This window comes from Micropterus salmoides, unplaced genomic scaffold, assembly GCF_014851395.1.
Source record: "Micropterus salmoides isolate LMB-PRFRI ecotype aquatic unplaced genomic scaffold, ASM1485139v1 Ms_hic_scaffold_3, whole genome shotgun sequence".
In the NCBI taxonomy this organism is placed as follows: domain Eukaryota; kingdom Metazoa; phylum Chordata; class Actinopteri; order Centrarchiformes; family Centrarchidae; genus Micropterus; species Micropterus salmoides.
In genome coordinates this window covers 19,407,083-19,427,955 of record NW_024042261.1, presented here as the reverse complement: position 1 = coordinate 19,427,955, position 20,873 = coordinate 19,407,083, and the positions used below count along the sequence as shown (strand labels likewise).

The 20,873-nt window shown below is 40.8% G+C and overlaps 1 protein-coding gene across 1 annotated transcript in view; it reads right to left on the bottom strand.

Moving 5' to 3' along the window:
* The window catches only part of grm5b (glutamate receptor, metabotropic 5b), a 77,096-nt gene that overhangs the window by 10,624 nt on the left and 45,599 nt on the right, over positions 1 to 20,873 (bottom strand). The window contains 12 exon segments of the mRNA XM_038694192.1: positions 1,321 to 1,487; positions 2,462 to 2,644; positions 3,083 to 3,208; positions 3,465 to 3,623; positions 4,422 to 4,608; positions 4,825 to 4,942; positions 7,997 to 8,123; positions 8,568 to 8,736; positions 8,832 to 8,895; positions 8,898 to 8,955; positions 9,786 to 9,907; positions 11,886 to 12,121. Of these exon segments, the coding sequence (XP_038550120.1) occupies positions 1,321 to 1,487; positions 2,462 to 2,644; positions 3,083 to 3,208; positions 3,465 to 3,623; positions 4,422 to 4,608; positions 4,825 to 4,942; positions 7,997 to 8,123; positions 8,568 to 8,736; positions 8,832 to 8,895; positions 8,898 to 8,955; positions 9,786 to 9,907; positions 11,886 to 12,121 (1,716 nt within the window).

The window sequence follows — 20,873 nt, the reverse complement described above, 5'->3', positions numbered from 1 at the left end:
GTTTTCTCATCAGTCACAGCAGTCTGTCCCCTGCCCCCCTCCCCATTTTCTTCCTCTCATCCTTTTGTCAGGTTAATTAGTGTGATTAATCTATAGTGGAACTTCTGATTAAACCTCACACCACTGTGACAAGGGTTGAAAAGAACTCAAATCACCCTGGAGACACACACACACGTAAAACGCACACATTCACTGTGCTGTGATCTACTCATTTGATCCCATAGTCTCTTACAGAAGGCTTTGGAGCAAGGTAGGACCAGACCAGACCTGCTACTAACTGAAACACATGTTGCACAAAATAAAGTAGTGCTTAATTGATCTTATCTTATATCGTATCCAGCACTGAGTCTGACTGACTGATCTGTTGAGGAAAACCATGCACTCTTAAGTAGCTCAAACATTTTATTCAAACAACAGTCATTTTATTTCTTTAAATACCCCCCCCCCACCACCACCACTTGGTCTGCTGGTTTCATGTCTGTCTGCATCTGTTCAGACTACACAATGACAGCATCTCAAAAGGGAACTGCTTCCAGCCCCGCACTGAGGAGATAGACAGCCCTGCCAATTACCACCACCCACAGAGGAAGATAGGACCAGAAGAGATGGAGAGGGGAAGAGAGGAATAAAAGCAGAACAGAGGAAGAGAGCAATAAAAGATGGAAACACTCCTGACGCTTCTTGTAAGAGCATGATTGAAATCTTGCTTGCCAAGCGGGGTGAGCTGAAGTAACCTGCTGACAAACGAAAATGTGTTCTTGTCTTTTTTCTCCCCTTTCATTCTGGGCAAGTAGCTGTGCGTCACTCCCTTTGTGTCCTTTGATCGGTTACTTGTCACTGTAGATGACTTGTAGATGGCCTTAAGCTGGCTGTGAAAGTTATTACGTCTTTCTTTTCAAACTATTCCGTATCTAGACTTTTCTTCTCTTTCTTTTGCACCACTTCTGTTTGGCATCTCTCTGTCCATTCCTTCCACCCCCTTCCATCCCTGTCATCAGATTTCTCTTTCCGAATTTCTCCTTACCCTCCCTTCCTCGGTTCACTCCTCTCTCTCCTTCTTTGCCATGTCATCATTAGGCAATTGTCTGCAGTTCATGTTAGGGTCAGAAGAACAGTCAAGCAGACTCAGGAGAGTTCAGAGAATCAATCTCTCTTTCTCTCTCTCTCTCTCACACACACACACACACACACTATAAATAGTCTCAGAGCAGTGTCATTACAGAAATGGTGCCTTGGACTCTAACTGAGGAGTAACCTGGCATTAACCTGGCCAATAAGCCTCTAGTGTATACACACACATGCACACACACACATATGTACCTGAGTGTCTCTCCAGTAGAGCCTCTGCGTTTCCACAGATTAACCAGACTAGAAGAACGGCTGGCGGCTGAGGAAGATTTGCCGTCACCCACGTGCATGCGCACTACTGTGCTAGTGGTAAAGGCACTGCGCACGTTACGCTCTGGTTTTGCTAGAATGATGTACACCTGATATGAAATAAAACATAATGTTATTTAAGTTCTTAAAGAAGACCATTAAAAAAAATGAAGACCTTCATAACTGCGTCTGTTGTTGGAAATAATTTGATGCCGACTGTTTACACAAATCTGTCTTCTAACAAATGTTCTTTTTAGAGTGATGAGTGATGAAGGCTGTTATGACTGACCTTAAATGTGAAACTGCAATAAATATACAATTCTCAAAGAAACAATATTTATTGAAATGTTTTTATAGTTTCTCCTTGAGGCACCACAGGGATGTCTTGCTATTACAAGTGGGAGAAAACACGATGCATGATAATATTTTAAATGACCTTTTTCACATCAATGCAGGCATTTGGTTAAAATTTAATTTCAAGTTTCTATTTATTTATTCAAAAACTTAACTTGCACTTACTTTCAATTACATGGTGTTTACTCTGCCTGTGCATCGGTAGATATGGTCGCAAGCAACTAATGTTTTGGGGTACTTTATCATCACATTTAAGTTCTTGCATGCACAAGTGAAAAAAGGAAGTTGAGGAAGGATGACGTAAATATTCACATGTACTGTAGGAAGTGAACTGCTTTTCTATAAATAATAACGATTTTACTTAATTACTTAAAAGATCAGAAGACATCAGCGTGTATTACTGAGGTCATAACTTGGATGCCTACCACATACAAGAAATTGTCATCTTGGTCTGTTTCGACAGTAGTAATTAACTGGTAATGTAGCATAAAAGTAGTAATACTGCTGCTATGGTTACCTGAAGTTTAATATACCCTGTGCACTGATTTAGAACGATTACAACTGCGGCATGTTTGAAGTTCCCTAATATACACTATTAATGGACACTTGAAAATTTTATTTAAAGGAGCTTAAAGCAGAAACTTTATGTTTAGGGAGTCTGAAAAATGTAAAAACATATTCATCTAAAAGGTGAATGAGTAGAAACTGTGGATTTTAGGCTCAGGCTTACCTTGGGTACGAACATGCAGCATAGAGCCACAGTGGCACTGAGGCTGACACTGAAGCACATGGTGATAATTTTGTAGTTGGAACCAAAGTAGATGGGTACAAAGGCCAGCCAGATGATACAGGTGGTGTACATGGTAAAGGCAATGTACTTAGCCTCATTGAAATTAGCTGGGACGTTGCGGGTCTTGGAGAGAGAGAAAGTGTAAGCAAGTAGATTAATTTCTTATTTGTAGTTGAATTGTTCTGTAGATTCTGCCTTAAAGGTAGAGAAAGTGCACCTCATTAAAGATGGGGTCATAACCATTCGCTACCAGAGTTGTACTGGTTTTCTCTGCTTTGTAAACATGCTTAATGTATTTGCTTGACTTGCAGTGTATTTCAGCTTTTGTCTCCATTTACCACTCTGCTCTCACACTCTACAGAACATGGATGGCTGCAGGTCACTGATAATCAAACATTGACTTTATAATGTATTTGGTGTAATATAATTTATTTACGCCTGTTGAAAGGTTGTAGAGCACCAAACACAAACAGTGGTTCAATCATTGCTTTTCACATTATGTCTGGGTGACTTTTCACTAGTGATATTGTCAGTTGTAGTTACAAACACTTAAGCTAGTACCTTGAAGGCATAGAAGGTGCAGCTGAGGATGAGCAGACCATTGTATCCCAGCGGGGCAACCACGGCCAGGTTAGTGGTGTTGCAAATGAGGTTGACCTGGCGGATGCTGGGGTAGTCATGGATCACCTATAAAGACAGCGGAGTAACCAGGGCATGAAAAAGCTTCTACTACAAGCATCACTTTTCTCTTCCAGAACATTAAAAATTATGTTTACAGATATGTAACAGTGGCATTAAAATAGATTGGGCAAGCAGTACACTTTTACAAAATAACATTGCCATTCATTAAACTGCTTAATTGTGAGAACTGTTTAACTCTAAGCGTGTTGGTAGAGCTTCAGTTTGATACCTGTTGAGACACACACCTACACTCACAGCTTACCTCAGGTGGCTCCATGAGGAAGAGAGCTACGATGATGCCCAGCTGCAGCAGTATGAGGAGGAAGGCAATGATGAGCTGAGCACAGGCAGACATGAAGCGAGGTTTCTTTGTACAGATCTTTTTCTTGCTGCCTGCCAGGATCCGAGCGATGCGGTTTGTCTAGGGTCAGATCGCAAACACCATCAGTACCTTTTAAAAAGCTATACTGAACATAATGTATCTATATTCTGGCCATCTGCTTTCTGTATTTCTACACTGCTGCCAATGTCCTTATGTAGACATCTGTAGACAAGTGAACAAAACTTTGATAAAAAAAAAAATATTGCACACAGGAGTAAAAAGTTTGTGTGGAAACTGGAAACTATGTGATTTCTTATAGGAAGGCTATTGTTGCCTGCCTTTGTTCAATCCTACCTCCATGTTCCCTCAGCCATCATTCATGGGTAGGATAGACTTTTGGCTCTCTCTAATGTTATGGTGCCCATATCCCCTCGTTCTAACCATTAAGAAATGGAAGAGAAAAAAACTGCAGTATGAAGGGACTACGGCACCTGTGTTTTCCCCTGTTTCTTTCTGATAAGGTCTACAGTTCTGCTTCCACCCACAGATGTATCCCTGCTGCTGACTCTCCAGTATCTGAAGCTTTTCTGTGGCTCTTCCCCACAGACCATTGATGACCAAGAGAGGTTAGCATAGATCTAATGACAGGGGTATTCAAGATTCAATACTTTATTGCCATGTCAACATGATTGATTGGAATGTGTCTTAGTGAGCTCACTTAAAACAATGCAGAAAAAGACAAAAATTGTAAAATCACTCACTCATAAAGCACGTAATACATTAACAAAGTGTAAACAGATAAGGAGTAGATTCCATGTCTGTGGAGGTAACTCCTTTAGCCCTACACCTCTCACAACTGCTGTACCCTACATCTCAAATCCTTAACTCAGTCCTTACCTTGGTGACAAGCGCAGAGTAGCTCATGGCAGGTGACAGACCTATTCCCAGTCGTTGGAGGTAGCAGTGGATAACATGGGGTTTGGCTATGAGGCTGAAGGTACACAGGTACCCCAGACAGATCCCTGCCAGTATTATGTAGCACAGCTCCCTACTGGAAGATTTCACTACTGGTGTGTCCCGAAACCTAAACGCAGACACACACACACACACACACACACACACACACACACACACCCTACAGTTTACTGTATATAAGAAAAAAACACACTTGTGAAAACTACAAGAAAATAGTAGAAATGTGCAAAGTGGGTATTTATGGTGCATACTTTTGTCTAGTCTAACACTACTTGTATTGTTCTCTTCGGTTCATTTATTTTCTGAGTGATAAGTGATTCGTTACCTGATGAAGACTGCGGTGACAAAAAATGTGGCCATTTGACCGAGGCAGGCAAAGACCACAGCAGCAATGGGTTCAGGGTCTCCCCACCGCAGATACTCCACTGGGATTGCATCACAGCCTGGTGACAAAAAAAAATCATTGACATTTATTAGATGAGTGTGAAGCCCAGCAACTGAGATAATGAGACTTCCATATGTTTGCCAAACATTTAACTGTAGCCTTATCTTTATTCTTTATGTTCTCTCTCTTTCATTTTTCTCTTGTTTCTCTATCAAGCTTTGATCCAGGACGAACATCAGTGTAAAAAGCTTGACCCAGTGAACAACAACCTGCACAGGCCAGGGTTGGAGCCACAGTTGTCCTGGTGGGGAAGTCTGAACCATTAACTGACTGAGAAGTATATTATAGTAGTAATAGTGTAGTCATTACTCAGCATGCCCCCTTCATCTCTAAGTGAGGATATGACATCTCTCTTTCTTCACTACCTTTCCACTTACATCAGACTGCAGGCTTTTTATCCTTGCAATACATACTTGTCCACACTTTCTTTCTTAACCCTTCATCTGTGTTTCAATTTCTTCCCTTCTTCTTGTACCCATGTCATTCAATCTTTGCATCTGTTTCCTGTCAGTCTCTTTTTCTTTGTAATTCCACATTCATCACTCTGTCCTCCCCCCCCCCCAATATGTCCCATATCTCTCTTCATCCTCATCCTTAATCTCTCCCTTCTTCCTCCATCTCTGTCTCTCTCACAGGCAAGGAGATAAAGTGTCATTAATTAGAGGGACAGTTCTAATTACGATCTGAATTAACGCTTGCTGAAATTATCCAGCTGGCTGGTCTAGACATACTATGGCAGCAGGGATATATGTAGGCTCTTTCTAAAACATTCTGTTCCTATACATCTTAACTTTCTTGCTTTTTGTCTTTCTTTTCCTCTGTCTCCAATGTTCTATCTCTCATTCCTTCTCTCTTGCTTTACCTGTTTCTCTTCCTTATAGACACACAGACACAGATGCACATACACCTGTTTGTACAGTACAGCAAAACGCAGAGAGAGGAAGAGATAGAACAGTCATTAAAAAAGGCTTAAGTAATTCAATGACTCTGTCTTTCACACGGTCAATAAAGTTGATCAAATCAGTGATGTGGTTTGGTCCAGGGGCATAAACAGCAGCCTAATTGCTGAACGGGAGCCAAGGGGACGGTAACAAACAGAAAATAAGTCAGGTGGAAGCATTCTGCAGAGGATGTGGCTCACTTGCAGGCTCACTCACTGAAAGGCCGTGTCATTTCAGTTACAATTATCATAATCTAAAGCAGTGTGAGGGATTGAACATCATGCAGTGTGGGTAAAAATAATCAGTCCAATAATTGTATTTAAAGAGATAAATAGAGAAACAGAAAAATTACCCATACATAAATCAGCCAAAATGGAGCATCATCACTACAATATAGCAGATCTGAATCTCTTTTTTTCTGATCTTAGAAATTACTTGTATGTAAATATAACTTTTTAAAATCATAGACTTGGTGCTTTTTTTACTGCTTTAGCGTAGCCCCTTTTTAAGAGAGGGAGTAGAGTAACTGTCCTGACTAGCCATGAGGGGTGAGGACCACCCACTGTTGAAAATGTAAGGAGGGAGGAAACTAAGGCACTTGCTGAAAATTTAACTCCAATTAATCCTGCCCCACATGCATCAAGATGTCGAGGCCGAAATTCCTAGATCAGAGTTTTCCTCATGGGTTTTCTCAGAGCAGTCAAAAAGCATTGGCTATGTTGGCATTTTAAAACTTAATTAGTTCACAGAACCTGCAGGAAATTGTGTTGCGTTTAACCCTAAGCAAAACTGGTGCATTAAGTGGAGGGGGGCCGTTTGGAGGGTTCAGTCGATATAAAGTTTTGAGGCAAACTCCTTCAAACACTCTCAGACTCAGACTATGGAACTTCACCGATCAGTGGAGAGGCTCAAATCCCAAAGCTAATCCTCCCTTTTTCTGCTACTTTTACTCTCCCTTGCTGCCGCTTCTGTCAGAGCCTCTATTCGTCGCTCTCTCTCTCTCTCACTCTTTTTTCTTCTGTTAATGTTTAAGTCACTTTTCTCTCACTCTATTTTCTTGTTCTTGCTCTATTGCTGTCCAAAACTCTCCTATTGCTTTCTATGGTTTCACACCCACTGCACCTCTGTCCCTGCCTGCTGAGCCCTTCCTCTACCACTTCAACTCCCTCTGCCTCTTCCTCTCCCTCTCCTTCTATTCATCTCTCACACTTTTTGTCTCCTTTTTTGGCCTGAGGGAGAGAGATCAAAATGTCTGCTGGAGGAACAGGGCAAGCAGTTTGTTTACACCTCATTATTGATGTTCCATATAGCCCCACTGGGGACATGCAGCACTATCACAAAGTGATACATGGATAACCGCAATCATGCTTTAAATTCTTTATCGGTCTCTTTTTTTCACTGTCAACTTTCTCTTTGTCATTTTCTCACTAGTTTGCACCCTGTTTTAGTTTAAGGATGCTTCCCTCTCTGGCAAGCTCAATCTGAATTTTCAGCAGGGTTTGATTCATGCTAGCAAGCAGTATAATGAGCAGCTCAAAGCATAACAAGACAATATCCAACCACTTCCAACGCAATGGAGGGTAAATACATTTGCATTGCAACTGAAATGTATTTGCACTGAAAGCTTCTCTTGATGCAGAATAATTAAAACATTGGTGACCATGTTCATAACAAATTAAAGGGATGAGAGAGAGGGAGTGGAAGGGAGGGAGGGGGAGGGTAAAAGAGGAAAAGAGGAGGGGAGGTTGAAACGGAGGGATTGTCTCTCGGTTTCTCTCTCTAATGTATCTAGTGCAGGACTTACTGTATAATAATATGCTGTAATGGCACGCTGTGTCAGGGAAAATACAACATATCTCATTGTACTATACATCCTTTATCCTAGGACCCTACACACAGACATGCACACACACATATCTGTGGTCATTGTATGGGTTCCTTCGAGTGGCCTCACTGCTGAGGATTGATATTAAAAGGATTTTTATGCAGGAGCGTGGTCAGATGTCATGGTCAGAAATGTCTCTGAGATTGCAAATAATATAAATATATTTATAAAATAAATTTTATAATTAGCATGTAGGCACACAAACACACAACAAACAGAGACTGACCTGTCAGATCATCAGTAGGCCAAGAGCCCAGTTCACAGGCTCGGCAGGTGTACTCGTCGAACACAAACTCATTTTCTTTACAGGGAGTGCATGTCCAGCAGCAGCTCACCTCCCCTTTACGAATCACCTGGAAGGGACAGAGTGCACAATGTCTGTGTGTACTTGTCTTTGAAGATTTGTGACCCCGAACCTGAAGTTAGGAGTGCGCTAGATTATTAGGAGGATGGTGGCGAGATGTTGTGGTGGTTTTCAACTGTATTTCCTCAACAGCAGCGGACACAATACACCAAACCACTATTAGGCTACAACCTAATTGATAGTTATATAACAATAGGTGCACAAACTATTACATTTTTTATAATTTAACCACTATTCCAAAATTTGAAAATTGTGACCCATCCCTATAATCTATTGCACATATAATGGAATTTCTCATGTGAAGTAAACACTCCATAGTGGAGTGACGATTTCCAAAATTGCCAAAGTATGTAAACTGGACTGGAAAATACTCATGTATTTTGTGTAAAATGTACTTTTACTTGCCTCATGTAATCTGTACCAGTCGTCTTACCTTAATCTGTCCTTTGTCACAGGGTTCACTGCAGACTGACTTAATCATGGCATCTTTGTTGGGCCAGATTTCATCATCATCTATCTTCAAGCCTCTATTGTCCCAACTGCCAACATTAATGTAGTCATAGTAGTCCTTCCCCATCTTTTTGAAGTTCATTATTTCATACCTGTTGATGGATGGTACACATACAGTATACATCCAACAGATTAAGGCCACACCAAAAAGAAATCCATGACAGCTTTGTTCAGTTACAGTGCGTACCTGCCAGGTGAGTCTCCGTTCTCATCAAATAGGATTCCCTCCCCTGACACGCCTGTGAAGTTGGTTTCATCAGGAAGTCCAGGAGAGTAGCACCATCTATAGGTCGCATCGCATCACACAGGCCCTTTAAATACACAAACAGGACTTGTCATGACATATCTAACAAAAATCCTGAGCCACAGCTTAAGAAACATTGTTTCATAGAAGTATTTTTGTGTGTACACAAGTCACTTTGGAAATGGTAGTCAGTGGTCAAGAACACAACGCAATGGCATATAAACAGTAAAAACTTTCCTTTCGTTAGAACAGCTTCATTATGGTAAATTATCCTCAAAACATGATTACTGTACTGTTGGACTATCATCATATAAACTTAAAGCAATAAAACACCAGCAAACAAGGTGCATCATCCCAAGTTTCATGAAAATTTAAATGTGCAGTCCAGTAGGTTTTGCTTTTCTATCACCACTGTCCCATTCAGGCCAATTACTGTAGCACTGGCACACACAGTGAAGATCAAGATTAATCATCTCATTATGTTTAATCAGAATTGAAGCCCTGTGTCTGAAATATTACATTCCAGTTTTCATGTCTGCAAGGATGAAATCTATGTTAAAACTAATATGAGCTGAAATCTGTAAGAGCAGCAATGATGTATTTTCTTCTGTATTTTTAAAACTTCTGGTTTAGCTAAAACTATTTCAGCTTTCTATCTCAATTCATAAATTGGCACATAATTACTGTAATAAGTCATGTTTATATAATATATGCAATCATCTAGGTTTCCATTTTGAACTCCAGTGTATGCAGTTTGACAATAAGTTAAACAAGATCAAGTGGAATATGTCAACAATACCCTGCTTCTTTTTGTCCCACCATTCCCACTCTCCACCCCTTCATCTACGTCCTTTATCCTAGTATGTCCCTCCATTCATCCAACAGAGTGGTACCAACCTGATAGCCTGGGCAGAGTGCCCGTTGCATGTTATGCAGGCCATATGCCATCGAGTAGATGGCATTAATGACAAACCCCATCTTAGTGTCCTGTGCATACTGCTGCCGAAGCGACTCTCGTTCTGCAGAGAGGAGGGTGGGTAGAGTCGGGGGGAGGGAGAATTGGGTTGGTGAGGAAGGGTGGAAAGAGAAAGCGCGCATATCACAGAAAATGTTAATTTCCCAACTAGTTTTATGACACACAGAATGCTTTTCTTCCTAACATCAAACACCACTCTCCTTCCGCTCATTTTTTCTCATCGGCCACTTCCCACCTCCACATCTCATTTCTTTCTGCCTCTTTCTGTGTCCTGTTCATTTGTATTTCATGTTCCACTTCATTAGAATACATGAGGCATGACTCCCTTTGATGCAGCTCTCACGCACCGTTTTGCGTATGAATGGAGAGAATGAAACAGAGACAGAAAGACGGAGGGAGATGAATACAAAAAAATAAAATAAAGGGAGGGTGCACTCACAGCCACAAGGGATATCTCCAGATGAACAGGAAAGCTGTGTGTATCCGTATGTTATGTGTGTTCAGCCAGTCTGTTTGCATGTTTTGAATTTGCATTAATAGTGGCCATTATGAAAGCCGGTCAATAAAAAATGCAGATTGGTACTGTAAACAATGCAGCCTCTCTCTCTTTCTCTGCACCCCAGATGGTCATTGTCAAAATAGAAGTACAGTACAGCTGTAACTCTGTGTTGTCTCCGTTCATACTCGCTGTTACAGGTGTTCAAGAAGTACATTTCAGGTCTTATACCAATATGTCTCAAAAGATTTCAACAACAATTAAACTGAAAGCTGTAGCTGTTAATCACTCTGTCATGAAATAGTGTAAAATTGCTCTTGCTACTGAGCATTCTAAACTTACTGGCCACTTTATTAGGTACACCTTGCTAGTGCCGGTTTAGACCCCCTTTTGCCTTCAGAACTACCTTAATTCTTCGTGGCATACTTTCAACAAGGTGTTGGAAACACCTCAGAGACTTTTCTCCATATCGACATGATAGCATCATGCAGTTGCTGCAGATTTGTCGGCTGCACATCCATGATGCGAATCTCCCGTTCCACCTCATCCCAAAGGTGCTCTATTGGATTGAGATCTGGTGACTGTGGAGGCCATTGGAGAACAGTGAACTCATTGTCATGTTCAAGAATCCAGTTTGAGCTTTGTGACACGGTTCATTGTCCTGCTGGAAGTAGCCATCAGGAGATGGTACACTGTGGTCATCAAGGGATGGACACGGTCAGCAACAATACTCAGGTATGCTGTCACATTTAAACTATGCTCTGTTGGTACTAAGGGGCCCAAGTGTGCCAACAAAATACCCCCCCCACATTACACCGCCACCAGCCTGAACCGTTGATCCAAGGCAGGATGGATTCATGCTTTCATGTTGTTTACACCAAATTCTGACCCTACCATCTGAATGTCGCAGCTAAAATCGAGACTCATCAGACCAGGCAACGTTTTTCCATCTTCTGTTGTCCAATTTGGTGAGCCTGTGTGAATTGTAGCCTCAGTTTCCTGTTCTGAGCTGACAGGAGTGGGGCCCGGTGTGGTCTTCTGCTGCTGTAGCCCATCTGCTTCAGTGGTCAATGTGTTGTGCGTTCAGAGATGGTTATTTGAGTTACTGTTCCCCTTCTGTCATCTTGAACCAGTCTGCCCATTCTCCTCTGACCTCTGACATCAACAAGGGATTTTGTCCACACAACTGCCGCTCACTGAATATTTTCTCTTTTTCGGACCATTCTCTGTAAACCCTAGAGATGGTTGTGCATGAAAATCCCAGTAGATCAGCAGTTTCTGAAATACTCAGACCAGCCCGTCTGGCACCAACAACTATGCCACGTTCAAAGTCACTTAAATCCCCTTTCTTCCCCATTCTGATGCTCGGTTTGAACTTTAGCAAGTTGTCTTGCCGAAATGCATTGAGTTGCTGCCATGAAATTGGCTGATTAGCTATTTGTGTTAACAAGCAATTGAACAGGGGAACCTAATAAAGTGGCCGGTGAGTGTATTTTGGTGCATATTTATTTGTGTCTGTACTCACTGCTACAGGTGCGGTTATATTTGTTGTTCTCCTGTGGGTGGCCTTTAAGTCGACAGTGGAAACGATGCTGCCAGAACTCTGGAAACCAGGGGTTCCTGAAGTTGTTTTCAGGACGAAGTTTAAGGTAGTACTCATCAAACCACTTCACATCAGCCGACTGGAGCTTGATGGTAATACCACCGGCTGCTTCCCTAACAAAGCCATCTGTTACATCATACCGGTCTGCCCATCCGTCACTGCAAAGAAACACAAGGAAAGACAAGTAGAAAATGTTCAGCAAACTCAAAGACCCCGCCAATTTATCTGTGAGAATGAATATACCTGCTTCACTGTTTTGCAATCAAAACAAAATTTGCATAGTTTCTTCTGGATTTGCGGTGGAATCATTTGATCATTCTGAATTACCCATGCTGATTATGCTGCCAGAGCTATTTAGAGAACTTAATTGGACATTTGATGTTTTCCAGTTCTAAATATTTTGGAAGAAGATTTAGGTGTAAGTATGTGGGAACATTTTCTTTGTAATTTTTTGGTTCTACTATCAAAAAAGAAGGTTGAAATAATGAGGCTGACGACTCAGTGACCATCTGAACTGCTCAAACAAGCCTCCCATTAGCCAAAACTTGCTCAGATACCCTGTTTCTATGTCTAAAAGGAACCCTCTCGCAGGTGTGCTGTCTGGTTATGGTTAGAGTTTAATCAGCCATGTGGAGCTGTGAAGGTTTTACAGGGCCAATGATTATTTGATTAGCTGGGCATGTACAGTACATGGAAATTATAATGTGCCGAGATGCAAACGTGAGTGGGTCAGCTTTCTTAATAGAAATGGAATTACAATACACATCTCTGTGTGTGTGTGTGTGTGTGTGTGTGTGTGTGTGTGTGTGTGTGTGCGCAGTGGACTGCTGACATGCCTGTTATTGGATTAAATTAATTGCTTGGGTTGAGGATTGAGGCACAGGGGCCATAACAAATAAACACTATTTCATACACCACAAAGACATTTACTTGGTGAGTGCTCCAGTTTCCTTGGAGGAAGAGAATGGGAAACTGAAAAACAGGGAATAAGAGTGAGAGACAGAGAAGCAGAAATAGCAAGGCAGGGAGAAATACAGTGAAAGGAGGCACAAACAGAATGATGAGTAGAAAGTCAGAGGACATGTGGGAGGGAGCTCTTACATCATTATGGGCAATGTCCAAAATGCATCATATCACTGATAAATAGGCATAAACACTATGCACACACACACACACACACACACAGCCGGGTGTTGAGATGATCTAGGTCAAATGGAGTATTTTGGCTGCAGCTCAGCAGCCATGCCCCGTCAGACACCAGCAAGATGAATATAATAATTTCACAACACACACACACACACACACACACACACACACACACACACACACAAAATGTGGAGACATGTCGCTGTAGTTTGCATTTTGGGGTGGAAAATTTGGGTTTACTGCTCCTCAAGAAAGTACAGATGGCACAGTCAGTGCGTTTGTGTGTGAGAAAGAGATAAACAGAGGAAAGGAAAGAGAGAGATGTGGATGTGAATGACAAATCTTCTCTCCTCCTTTCACAACTACTGCCAACATGGCCTAAAGCAAAACAATGATCCTCAGCTCTTCCAGTGGAAATTCTCATTTCTTTCTTTCTTTCTTTCTTTCTTTCTTTCTGAGCCTCGAGAGAACAAAACTCATTTTCTCCTACAGCAGTCCTTCCAGCCTCAGTCTGATTGGAGACCCAAAGTGTTTGTATGTGTGTGTGTGTGTGTGTGTGCGCGTGTGTGTGTAAGCTGGCTTCTGTCTGCCACCATTTTTGCTTTAACTGTCCCTCTTTTTCTCTTTCTTTCTGTCGTTTTGATTTTAACCCTCTGCCTCTGGGCTGTGGTCATAAATCACAATGAAAGCATTTCTAGATGGCTATCCCACTACATGATAGACTGTGCCTGTAACCAAATAAATATGTGCAAGTATGTGTATGTGTGATGCGTGTGTGTGAATGTATGGTGTCATATGTTCACAGTGAGTGAGCAGGGACTCTGTGTGTTTCTAGTGTGTTTACAGCAAAATATGTTTTTACAAATTTCTTTTGGTTATCGGGACATTTAAGTACATAAAAGTAGTTCCCAACTTTGGGGTCTGGACGCCCAAAGGGGCCATTAGATAAACCTGAGGGGACAATTAACAGGAAAGTAGCAGGGAAAAAATGTGCTACACAAAATAATATTTATTTTTACATTACATACATACATACTTCTAATTATTGGTTTTTTCCTATGAATTATTACTGTACAACTAATCTTTAGCTGTTTCTCAATCTGCGTTCTTGTCTGTACTTGTGATCTTGTGGACTTGTGAAACGTCATCAATCGCAGCCCAAGTACTGTTCCAATTATAAAGTGTGCATCTAACCAAGTACAGTTAAATATCCGGATGTGTTCTCGCACAGCCTGTTTTACTGAGCATGCATCGGTGCTGACTTGTGTGGACATTGGATAGCTAAGTATGCCCGAATGCATTTCACACCAACGAGCAGAAATGGCAGAGGAGAAGGCCCACAATTGTAAGTTATAATGCTGCTGTTATTGTGTCATGGAATGCAGTTTTTTATGCGGGAATATACAGTAGTTGTTTTAACTCTAAATTTGTGGTCGATTTCTCAAGATACAGCTGATTTGAAAATTTGCCACAACATTTTCGGAGATGTGATTCCGTCTGCTAACGAGACCTGCCGTCATCAAGTGTGCTACAGTTCTAATTGCAGAATGACGGACTGAGTACTCTCGTCTCTGGAAGTTTTTACTCCCAAGTCAAGCTTGCCAAGTCTGAGCCTCCAAGTACAGAAGTCCGAACTTGGCGAACTCGGTATTGAGAGACAGCTTTAGTGTCTTCAAAAAATACTCAATTAACTTGGCCATCAAATAACTTCATTTTAAAGTGTCATAAAGTCAGTTTGTATCAAGTGTAACATCATTTCATACAACTTGAATGCGTGTCACAAATCATAATATTACTACAAACCTATTCCTCGTATGTACTGTTGCTTAGAAATAACAGTATTGACTACTTCAAAAACAGTATTGAATTTGCACGATGGTTGGTCGATTGGACAAATACATGTCCATTGCCAACCAGAGTTGATGATTATTTGAACAGTGGAAAATCTAACCAAGTTGGTTTTGGTGAATTTTGTTTTGTTTCTGTCAAGTTTGAATGAAAGTGTCTTATGATGAGTTAACAAGGCAATTTTAACATATTGCCCAATCCTGATTTGCACATGACATTTTTGCATTTTTTGCCTTGATGAAAGAAAGAGAAGCAGAAGAGGAGCAAAGAAAAAATAACGACAAACTTCAAGAGATTGACAGGCAGAGCCAATGAAAACAGACTCAGAAGTAAACAATCAATGACCCTTAATCAGCACTCTCTCAACCTGTCAATAGGTTTCTATAATTCTTTCACACAATTTTCTCTCTCCATCTGTTTCTTTCACCCTCTCTTGTTAACACCTTCAGCTTTCCCTTGAGCCCCTTCATTTTTCTATCCAACTCTTCCTCCCCATCCTCCAACTCTGTCACATTCCACTGTATCCTTCTGATCCTGTCAATCACAGACACACACACACACACACACACACACACACACACGATATATGTCTCTCCTGTGCTGTGTCTTGTTTTTACTTTCAATGTTTAATTCCTTTCCCTTTTTGTCTCTCACTCATCCCTTTCTGTCTTTCAAGTTCCCCAGCAAGTCACACCTCCGAGGCCACGTTTGCATTAAAACACCACCTTAAAGTTAAACTATTTCTAGAAAGTTCTCCTTAATTCCAAAAAGCAACGCTGCTTGTTTGATCCCAATCACCGACCTTCACCATGTTCATCTCCTCATTGTCTCACCCAACGGCTTCACTCCACTGTATTATACTGTCTGTGATCAAATCTGAATAGAATAAATAAACACGTACTGCTGATGAAAAAATATGCGTGTATGTGTGTTTTATCAACAAATTTCTAATTGCCCCTTCCGGAAATAATGTGTGTTTTCTTACATCTCCAGTATAATCAAAGAAATTTATATTTGCTCTGTTCTCGGCACAAATAGCATAAGAAATAATTTCTCAATTAGCACAATGACTCCCACACATGTTGGAACAACACAAATAATAATAACTTTTCTTCTCAATCCCACATATTTATTTTATAATTGAAACATGTTTGTTGGCCAGTGTATCATGAAATTACATATTTAAACAATATATAGCGTTACTGAAGCCTCCTTACTGAATTGTCTCAAATAACTGAATGGAAGCAGGGATCACTGAGAGGATAGTTTTGTACCAGCATACAAAAGAGACCTCATTAAGGCTCTTTTCCAGTTTTAGTTTTAGGCCACCTTCATATGTGGTCCAAATCCCATCCAAATTGGATCTTTTTAAATGCGACCTGAGTCTGGACACTCGGATCGGAACTGATGTGACTTTGACATCACTCTAGAGCAGCTGTTACGAAAAGCTCCACAAAAAGCCATAATTAAACATGTGGCTCTCTTTCTTCTCTACCTTGTTATTATCTGCTCACAAATTCCCTTTCTTACACCTGAAATCCACTGGACCGCAAGCTCTCTTCAGAGTTATGTGCATGCCAGTTGTCCGTGCAGACACGGTAATCGTTAAACTGGAAAATAATATAATATCAAGGGAAAAATAAACGAAAAGGGTTATTTTTTCTCTTAAACTATTTCATTGTACAATTTTATAGTTCTGTTGCATTTTCCAGAGTCAATAATCAGAATCAGAAGGAGCTTTATTGTCAAGTAGTGTTTTACACATAGGAGGAATTTGTGATAAGGTGCTACATGTAGACAAACATACAGTCAACATAAATAAATGTAGGAATATATAAATATGGAATGGAAGAACAACGTTGCAGATATATACATGTGCATTATTCTGGGTCTGTGCTGTGCAGAAGTAACGCAACGGAAGAGAATATTATGTACATATAAATATATAAACTGAGATGAAACAGTATTTACATGTGCAGAGACATTTGTATCATTTGCAAGGGGGGAGTGTCAGTAGGGGACCCGGGCCTTGTTAATGAGGCTAGTTGCAGACGGGAAGAAACTGTTTTTGTGGCGAGAGGTTTTGGTCCTGATGGACCGCAGCCTCCTGCCAGAGGGGAGAGTCTAAAACAGTTTGTGTCCGGGGTGGGAGGGGTCAGCTGCAATCTTTCCTGCTCGCCTCAGAGTCCTCAAGGCCTGCAGGTCCAGAAGAGAAGGAAGATTGCAGCCAATCACCTTCTCTGCAGAGCGAATAATACACTGCAGCCTGCCCTTGTCCCAGGCAGTGACTGCAGCGTACCAGATGGTGATGGAGGAGGTGATGATGGACTCAATGATGGCGGTGTAGAAGTGCACCATCATTGTCTTTGGCAGGCTGAACTTCTTCAGCTGCCGCAGGAAGTACATCCTCTGCTGGGCCTTCTTGGTGATGGAGGTGATGTTCAGCTCCCACTTGAGGTCCTGGGAGATGATGGAGCCCAGGAAGCGGAAGGAGTCCACAGTGGTGACTGGGGAGTCACACAGGATGATGGGGGAGGGTGGGGCTGGGCTCTTTCTGAAGTCCACGACCATCTCCACTGTCTTCAGAGCGTTGAGCTCCAGACTGTTCTGGCTGCACCAGGTCACCAGATGGTCGTTCTCCCACCTGTAGGCGGACTCATCCCCACCTGAGATGAGCCCAATGAGGGTGGTGTTGTCCGCAAACTTCAGGAGCTTGACAGACTGGTGACTGGAGGTGCAGTTGTTGTTGTCCTGGAATCAGAGACATGTTTTCCCAGCTTCACGCGCTGCTTCCTGTCCGTCAGGAAGTCAGTGATCCACCTGCAGGTGGAGTCAGGCACGTTCAGCTGAGAGAGCTTGTCCTGCAGCAGGGCCGGGATGATGGTGTTAAAAGCAGAGCTGAAATCCACAAACAGGATCCTGGAGTAGGTTCCTGGGGAGTCCAGGTGCTGGAGGATGTAGTGAAGGGCCATGTTTACTGCATCATCTACAGACATGTTGGCTCTGTAGGCGAACTGCAGGGGGTCCAGGAGTGGGTCTGTAATGGATTTTAGGTGGGACAACACAAGGCGTTCAAAGGACTTCATAACCACAGAGGTCAGGGCGATGGGTCTGTAGTCGTTTAGTCCAGTGGTCCTTGGTTTCTTGGGGACAGGGATGATAGTGGAGGCTTTGAAGCAGGCTGGTACATGGAATGTCTCCAGTGAGGTGTTAAAAATGTCTGTGAACACCGGAGACAGCTGATCAGCACAGTGCTTCAGGGTGGATGGGGAGACAGAGTCCGGCCAGCTGCTTTGCTTTCCTTTTCCTTTTTAAGCTTAAGGGTTTTAATATATTCTGCAAATTCGCATAGAAATCCAGTGAAGTTGAGGCGAATCTTTGTGTTTTTGATGAAGATGAATTTACCTTTATGGGCAATATTCCTTCTTTTACAGAGTTTATTACAAATATGCTTATTGTTGCATTTAGCATTCATAATATCAATACCATTTATCATCAAATGGGTTTCTAACCTCAGTGCTTGCTCATATTGAAGATGACATTTCATTAAATGTGACAGACCATTGGGAATTTTTCAATTGAATTGAATTGCTTTCAATACAAGATGAAATTCTCTGTTATAGGAAACTAAATACATCATTGACATCAAAGAGATCACATAAATAATGCGTTTATCAACCCTAAAGATCGATTTTTTTCCCAACAGTAATATCTCCATTATTCCACATGACAGTTTTGTGTGAGGAAAAGTTATGTAACATAATTTCCAGGCAAGAAAGGACTGTTGGTAAATTCTTTGCAATTTGGTAATGTTAAAATTACAAGTGAGTAGAAAATAACCCCCTCCTAGTTTTTTTAAGATATTATTTGGGATAAAATACCAGAATGAATTTGGGGCTTTAAGACATTTCTTAATCCTATTCACTTTAAATGTATTGTTTAAGTCAATGAAGTTTAATAATTCAAAACCACCTTTCCTTCTGGACTGAGACAGTGTCCAGACTGTGTCTTTCTGCAGGTGATGGTGTCTGTTTGTCCAAACAAAATTAGTAAGTAAGTTGTTGATATTTTTTGTTTTTTAAGTCTGGGAAGAAAGTTAAGTTGTTAATATGTCTTTAATTACATCAATACCTAAATATCAGTCTTTTTCACTGTAATGCTACATATGCTATCATTATCTATATCAAATAAATTCAAGACTTCCCATTTTCCTATGTTAAGAAGTAATCCCGAAGCCTTTGAAAATTCATGAATTAATTGTTGGTTCAATTTGATGTTTATCTTTAAGAAACAAAAATGTTATCATTTGCCAGTTGTGTAATTCGAATTTCCTTAACTATTTATACTAGGACTATTGAAAATCTTTAACGAGAGAGTAACTCAGTAGCTACAATAAGAAACAAAAAGGGGAAAACTGGACGGCCTTGACGTACTGATCTATTTAGAGGAAATCTTTTGGAGGTATTGGGATATAACATCACACTACTATTGATGTCCTTGTATAACAATTTTACCACGGATATAAAGTTTTCTCCAAAGCCAAACAATTCTAATGCCTTGTATATAAAATGTGTGCTCTACTGTATGAAATGCTTTATAAAAGTCGAGAAAAACAATGGACCGCATGTGATTCCACATATTCTGAGTAGTCAAGTAAGTCTAAAACTAATCTTATGTTGTTACTAATATGTTCATTGACCATGAAACCTGTTTGGGTTTCGTTTATAATCTCTCGCAAATTTCTTTTTAAAGGTCTTGCAAAAACAAGTGCAAATAATTTATAATCCACATTTAGAAGTGTGACTGGTCTCCAGTTTTCAATAAACATAGGATCTCTGTTTGGTTTAGGGATCAAACTGAATAATCCTTGTTTCATTGATGTTGTCATTTCCTCATTTTTTATACATTCTTTATCCATCCATCGTCAACTGCTTATCCTGCATACAGGGTCGTGGGGGGGTGGAGCCAATCCCAGCTTACATTGAGCATCACATGGCCACACATAGACAAACAACTACTCACATCCACACCTAAGGACAATTTTAGAGACACCAATTAACCTAACTAACATGTTTTTTCAGCACCCGGAGAGAACCCACACGGACATGGGGAGAACATGCAAACTTCACACAGAAAGGCCGGGGTGACCTACATTCTTTATACACTTCCATAATTGGAGCTTCAATAAGATCCCAAAAGTGCAGATAGAATTCAGTAGATAAACCGTCAATCCCAAGGAGACTTTCCAGTTTTCATGTCTTTCAAGGCTTCCACTAGTTCATTGTTTTGAGATAGTAGGAATATATTCTTTAATGTTATTTAAGAATTCTTCACAGTGTTCTGGTTCAAATTTAGATTTATATAGTTCTTCATTGAAAGATCCTGCATATTTTGCCATTTCTTTGGGATTAGTACTGATGTTACTATTTATTTTACTGAAATATTATTATTTTTAGAATTTCAATGCAAAAAAAATAGCTAGTGTTTTTTCACCGTTTTATAACCATCTTGCCCAGGATCGTATAAATGCCCCTTTGGCAGTATCAATGTATAGTTTATCTATTTCATTCTGGAGTTGCATTAGTTTTTACTTGTCATTTTCTGAAAGATATTCGTTATTCAGTAAGGCTCCTAAATGTTCCATAGTCTCCTTTTCCTTTGCAGTACTAGCCTTCTTAATGTCCTTGCTATGTTTAATTGCTATTTCTCTAATCCTAAATTTGAAATATTCCCATTTTTCATCAGCTCAGTGAGGCCTTCCAGATTTTTGTGCCTGGAGGTGCACATAGTGAATTGTATTATCAGTGGACGTGGACTGTCTTCCTCTGGGACGTCCAAGCCAGTGTATAGTATCAATGAGAAAGCTGTGCTTAACTGAGACGAATGTCAATCCTTGGTGTAGCGTACACATTTCAA